The sequence below is a fragment of the Danaus plexippus genome, chromosome 10 (genome assembly GCF_018135715.1).
Source record: "Danaus plexippus chromosome 10, MEX_DaPlex, whole genome shotgun sequence".
NCBI classification, from domain to species: Eukaryota; Metazoa; Arthropoda; class Insecta; order Lepidoptera; family Nymphalidae; genus Danaus; species Danaus plexippus.
Window position 1 is genome coordinate 561,542 of NC_083543.1, and position 6,355 is coordinate 567,896.

At 31.5% G+C, this 6,355-nt stretch overlaps 2 protein-coding genes across 2 annotated transcripts; both read right to left on the reverse strand.

Moving 5' to 3' along the window:
- Nucleotides 1-867: 867 nt before the first annotated feature.
- LOC116766858 (endocuticle structural glycoprotein ABD-5-like) lies at nucleotides 868-1,701 on the reverse strand. The gene is made up of 3 exons (XM_032656993.2): nucleotides 1,623-1,701; nucleotides 1,256-1,383; nucleotides 868-1,141 (listed from the first exon to the last, which is right to left on the reverse strand). The coding sequence occupies exons 1-3, from the start codon at nucleotides 1,629-1,631 to the stop codon at nucleotides 955-957; spliced, it is 324 nt and encodes a 107-aa protein (XP_032512884.1). The 5' UTR covers nucleotides 1,632-1,701; the 3' UTR covers nucleotides 868-954.
- Nucleotides 1,702-3,008: 1,307 nt separating this feature from the next.
- On the reverse strand, nucleotides 3,009-3,960 carry LOC116767143 (flexible cuticle protein 12-like). The gene is made up of 3 exons (XM_032657329.2): nucleotides 3,897-3,960; nucleotides 3,359-3,492; nucleotides 3,009-3,278 (listed from the first exon to the last, which is right to left on the reverse strand). The coding sequence occupies exons 1-3, from the start codon at nucleotides 3,903-3,905 to the stop codon at nucleotides 3,092-3,094; spliced, it is 330 nt and encodes a 109-aa protein (XP_032513220.1). The 5' UTR covers nucleotides 3,906-3,960; the 3' UTR covers nucleotides 3,009-3,091.
- Between the last annotated feature and the right edge of the window lie 2,395 nt (nucleotides 3,961-6,355).

A 6,355-nucleotide genomic window follows, 5' to 3' on the forward strand; every position in this document is an offset into this window, starting at 1 on the left:
ATTACCTAAATTAACAAATGGCATTTAAAGCATAAAGTGCGTGACCGACATTTTAGCGTGAATATCAAAACCTGTTACGATTATTTCAATAAAACAAAACCATCCATCAAGGTCCTTTAGCTAATGCTAATGCCGAATAAATATTGTAATATATTTATAGCGTTTTAGGACATTTTATATTGATGCTGTCAAATAAAGTTTGTAAATGAAAAAGTGGAGCATATTATCGGGTGTGCACAATATACAGGTCTATCTGCCACAATGGAACTTCTTTTTCTATCCTTTGTGGTTCCTCTTCTTTGATTAACTTTGATCTAGGTGAGTGCGAGTAATGGATTGTTAGAGATATCAAAGCCTTTACCTGATGCCTTTTTGTTTTATCTGTTTGAAAATCTTGATTCACGAAAAACATTTACGATCCGACTCATTTATAGAGTTCGGTGAGTTGCGTTATAGAATACAATACTTTTCGATCCAACGAGTCAAACAAGATTGGCCAGAAAATAATATTCATAAAAATCGATTGAAGCAAAAGTAGTGAACGGTCTCAATGCATAAAAGGAAACAATAGTCCTAAAACACTTACACTTATACGTCATATTTTAAATTATTTATGAAAATCAATTGGAAATCAATTGAAAAAAAAATTTAATTTTTATTTTGCCAAAATATGCATTTCATAATTTTGATTAGAACTAGTTTAGAATTGTTGAATTACATAGAACAGAGAACGCCTAGTGTGAAGATCAAAAGCCTTAGCTTAACTTGTATAAGTAACAGTATTTGAGAACGTTCTGTTATCATCATATATCGTTCTCTACTTTAATAATAGGTAAGGAGTAATTCAAAATTAATAGAAACTATAAATTAAGGAACAATACATATTTATATATATATATATTTAGCATAAAGACAGTTAACGAAAACTACATAACCTAATTAGTTTTGGTTTGTTTAGGCGGGGAGATGAGGAGCTGATGGTTGGAAGCCGTTTTCGTTGGCGACGTAGTCTACGCGGTAAACCTTGCCATCATCACCAAGGTAGCTGAAGAAACCACGCACTTCAAGACTCTCGTTCTCTAATCCGGCGTTCTTCAATACAGCCATTTCAGAGGCAAGCTTGCCGTCACTGGTCTCATAACTAAAAATCACAATCAGGAGGATTGATTTGAATAACAAATAAAAGTAATGTGACTTTGATTTGATTCTTACAAGAATAAAATGAGACTTAGTATTCTTCCAAGTCAGTACTCACGCGTAGTCGTAACCATTGACACCGATGTTGTTCAGGTTGAACTTGATGACCTTGGCTGCTTTGGCTCCTGAGAAGTTGTAAACTGGGACAGCAACGGCTGCGGCCACGAACATAGCGAATACAATGAACTGAAAATTAAATAAATATGTATATATATTTTTTAATATTCAGCACTTTAATCCTTAAACAAGCTGGTTAAATGAGTTTTGTTTAGATAATATATCACCAAATGACAATTTACATAAATAAAAAAAAATAACAAAAGTTATAATTGATAAAACATTACTGAACACTTAATATTAGTTGTGGATTCAGAATATACATAAACACGATTTATTAAATGGGTTTTATTCTATATAATACTCACAGATTTCATTTTGATGTTTTTGATTTTTTAGGCCTTTTGAGAGAACAACTTTTCGGTGACTGTGGTATCAATAAAAATCACCCACATTTATATACTGCCTACTCATCCTTGTTTGCATACGATTATTTAAATTCGATGGTTTCTCATTAAACTCTAATTTTGATTTATGCCAGTTTAGTGCAAATGATCCAGATCTGACCTTTATTAGCGTAAAGCGCTTGTGGAAGCAATTTAATTGTATAACGTTTCTCACATAAAGTAGCCTTAAAATGTGCCATCATTATTGTTCAACAAAGAAAATGTTCATAATATGTGGACTCTGGACTCCGATTAACTTCGACTCTGAAAATGGTTATTATGATAAGTCAATCCTGATTATTTAATACTAATCCCAGCATTATTTTGTTTTGTTTCATGAGTGCTCATAAGTGAAATGTGATCATTTTAATGGTATCTGTTTAAAACCTCATCTACATGCATATACATAAATTGATTCGTGATATTGATGGGGCCTTGTAAGAAAGACCAAATGAGGCTTTAATGTTATTGCAAAATAAATCTATATCGTAAAAATGAATTTATCTTCTACATAAAAACATGTTGCCAATAAATCTAAATTAACAATGAATGTTTTAAGACTTAAAAATATATATAAATAATAATAATACAATAATTATGAATGATAAGAACTACTCATATTTAATTCACAAATATTCTAGTACAAAATATTTTATTAAAAAATTCTATTAAGAACCTGCGGGGCCTAAAATAGAGGTATTTTAACTAAACCGTCACGTTTTTGTCGCCTTCTCTAAAAGAGACATGATCAACGTCATCAGGTAAGAAGTATTAAATGTTTTAAACAAGAGAGCAATCGAAATATTCAAACATTTTGACTTCCATAAATAACGTATCTTCATTAATTTTTTATTTTATAATTAGATTAAATATTTAATGCATTCTTATTCTGATCTCATTTATATTTTTATTTTTTTATTACAGCCTGTTTTTTCACCTGTTTTTAAATAATTGATTCACTTATATTAATTTCATACTCGATAGCATTGCTTAATTAATTCTGAACATTTCCCACATTATAATTACCATAATAAGTCTAAAATGATTGATATTTTAAACTCCTGCTCCACTTACACCCAAGAGATCAGGACGAACAGTCATATTAAATATTTTTTAACTCATTTTACCGAGGCAAAAAGAATGATAAGATTGCTCTAAAAAAATATCGAATACAAAGCTCAGAGCTTCTAATGATTTCCTTGTCCATACTTGCCTTCTTCTACACCAAAGGACTTTTACCGCTGGGTTTTTCTTCACAAAATCAATAACAATACCATATTTCAAAGAACAGGATGGAAGAGTGAAAGATTTGTTAGGATTCAATAAACATAAGTATATTCAACAAAAAGACAGTCAACAAAACCTACATAGCCTAATTAGTTTTGGTTTGTTTAGGCGGGGAGATGGGCAGCTGATGGTTGGAAGCCCTTGTCGTTGGCGACGTAGTCTACGCGGTAAATCTTGCCATCATCACCAGGGTAGCTGAAGAAACCACGCACTTCAAGACCCTCGTTCTCTAATCCGGCGTTCTTCAGCTCGGCAACCTCAGAGGCAACCTTACCGTCACTGGTCTCGTAGCTAAAAAATCACAAAGTATGGGAATAAGATTTTTAGAGATCGATTTAATTCCTAAAAAAAATGTTTTTATCAATACTTACGCGAAGTCATAACCGTTGACTCCGATGTTGTTCAGATCGAACTTGATGACCTTGGCAGCTTTGTCTCCTGAGATGTCATAGATCGGGACTGAGGCGGCTGCGGCCACAGCCATTATGAAAGCGAATACAATGAACTGGAAAAAAAGTTAAACGATATTCTTAGAGAGCTGAGGTCGAATTGCAAATAATCTGTGTCCTCAAATGTTTTATTCTATAATGAGCTGTTTATATCATTAATCACTATAAATCTTCTTGCAATACCTTTTAAACTTAATTGGTAAGAAATTGGTAATTATACTTTGCGTAAGTTTTGCAATGAAACATCGATTATGATCTCATCGTAATGGCTTAACTATAAACATTCGGAGTTCATTTTAGAAAAAGTTATTAACATTTTAAATAACATCAGTCAATTTTAAATCGAATAGGACGCTCGTGAAAAAGACATTAAGTGACACATATTTCTAATAACAATTGCGTGGTACATTTGAACAAAAAAACCCTTATTTCAATTAATGTCGTTGACTTTGTCACTTACAGATCTCATTTTGTTTTATCCTCGCAAGGTTTTGTTGAAGACAAAGATGTGCCGGTGACTGTGATATGATATAAAACTCTCACATTTATATATTGCCAAGTGAACCTTATTTGCATTTATTTAAATTAGTTTTTGTGCACTAATTTAGTTGCATTCCGTTATAATGCCAGTGATCCAAAATTTGACCTTTATTAGCAATTATCATTTTGGTAGCCATTTACCTTATCAGGCACGCCGCTTAAAGAATAACAAGTTATACAGGGTGCGTTTGTCAGCCACAGGTACCGAGAAAACAATGAAGCACACTAATATACATATGAATAAGCGTCCCAAAACTAATTATTTACAATTATATCATTATAATTATAAAGTTTAATGATTAATAAAAATGTGAAATTATATTCGCAGATAATAGCTTTCTTTATAAATGGCAGTTCTGTCTCCCATAATGTGCTTTAAGATTTTGTACTCCTTAAGTGTTAATATAGATCAATGTAGATGTATTATATCAGTAAATATTTCCTCGTCACTCTCCATAAATGATTGGGACAAATCCCATGCTTATAAGATTTATTTTACTGATTGATCTTTTAGATTTGTCGGTGTATGAGGGACGGCAGCGTGTTTGAAAAACCTCATCATTTCAATTAATTTAAAACAGAAGAAACATGATAGATAATTTAAATCTGTTTTTTCATTACAAAACTAAAGATGTTATTTAATCGTTTCTGTGGTTGAACATTTCAATCTCATGGATTACTCATTGGATTTGAAGAATCTTTCAGACTTAGATAGAAAGGCTGGTGCATAAGTATTATGACGCTTTGGCTAAAAGGGACGGAGTATAATTGAAATGGCGCAAATATGGGTGACTATTTTTTTGTTTAAGAGCTTCCGTTGCGTGCTCTGTGTTAAAGCTTAAAGTGTTGCAAAAATATATATGAAGGTCAACATGAAAGCAACGATAAAACGCAACTTTACGATGTTGAACAATTATAACCTTACATTTGAGGACTTCAAATCTTACTAATAGTTAGTTCATGTACGATATTGTACTTAACCTTTGATTTAGAAGTAAAGTACTTTCATATAATTCTTAATACTTATATTAATGTCATATATATACATATGTGTGTGAGTATTGGTAGATGAATAACAATTGCTTTCCCCTTTTATCATTTAATAAACCATTTAAACGGTTGCCGAAACTTCTTTTTTCTTCTTCTTCGTTCGAAATTTTATCTTCTTATAAAAATCTCCGACACCCGTCTTTCCATTCGAAGGAGTCACCCAAAAGAACCAAAACTATCTGCATGTTGTCCTCCTATTATTCTTATTCATTGACTTTTAGTTATTAACAGGAAACATTCATAAAATTAATAGGTTCAAAATTTTCCTATACTTTGCTTGACTTTTGTAAGATTTGTCTTCGAACCTGTAGTTTTCCCCTGACCTCCTAAACCAACCCAATCTTCCGTTTAAATCTTATGTTGAATTTAATTTTAACTTGTATTTTTGCTTTCACTATTACTATGAATCATAATTACATGTTTTTGCATATTTGACGACTGTCGCGTTGTTGGAAAGAACGAGGGAAAATATGCTGAGTGGTGGGGGCGTTAAGTAATATGCGGGTACCCATGTGGTCCTTAATATATATAACGTGAATGGTAAACACCAGGACTGGAAAATACTATACATTGAAATTAAACTACAAGTTTTACATTTAACAATTATATGTAATGGTGAAACGCTTATAAGGACCAGTTATGAAATTTAAAGTATAGGATAGGCTTACAAGTTACAACTCTTAATTTACAAAGTCATCTAAGTTGGATTATATTCCTAAGTGTCTATACTCCTAGGAATACTTTTCTATGGTATTTATATATTTCTTTTTCATAAAAGTAACCGAAAGAATCCAGTTGACAGTGAGTGGTCAACGACTTTCAGAGATATCTGCTGCATACGAGCATGTTCATTGCGGGCTTTTTTGGGCAGCAGACACACGAGTCTTATAAAAGATCCCAAATAAACTTCAGAAGATTTTCAAGCCTTTATATGAAAGCTCTCAATGTTAATTACTAAAAGTAAAGGGCAGGTTCCTTAGAAGATGCCATAAAAATAATAGTTTTTGTTTTTAATGAGGATAGAAAGTTTAAAATTTTAGAGCAAAATGGAGAATTTGAATATTTTATCTAATGCTATAAAAATAAAAATTTGTCATAAAAACAATACGACAGAATGAAACACCTATTGTTATTTGTTCATTTCAATAAAAAATAGTAAGATTACATAAAAAGCAAGAGAAAGGAGTTTTTAGATCAAACCCCTTCTAAGAGTAACTCAAACATTCACAAAAATAATTTATTGAATTCTTACGACGCATTTATAGAGAAAGTATATAGAAATTGATAATTTCAAAGGATTTTTAATTTGTCATAAAGTAAAAGACTTAC

Excerpts from the sequence above, each read along its gene's own strand:
- LOC116767143 (XM_032657329.2), bottom strand. Across the intron at positions 3,279-3,358 it reads GTCAACGGTTATGACTTCGC|CTACGAGACCAGTGACGGTA; the intron begins GTAAGTATTGAT and ends GTGATTTTTTAG.
- LOC116766858 (XM_032656993.2), bottom strand. Across the intron at positions 1,142-1,255 it reads GTCAATGGTTACGACTACGC|TTATGAGACCAGTGACGGCA; the intron begins GTGAGTACTGAC and ends TGTGATTTTTAG.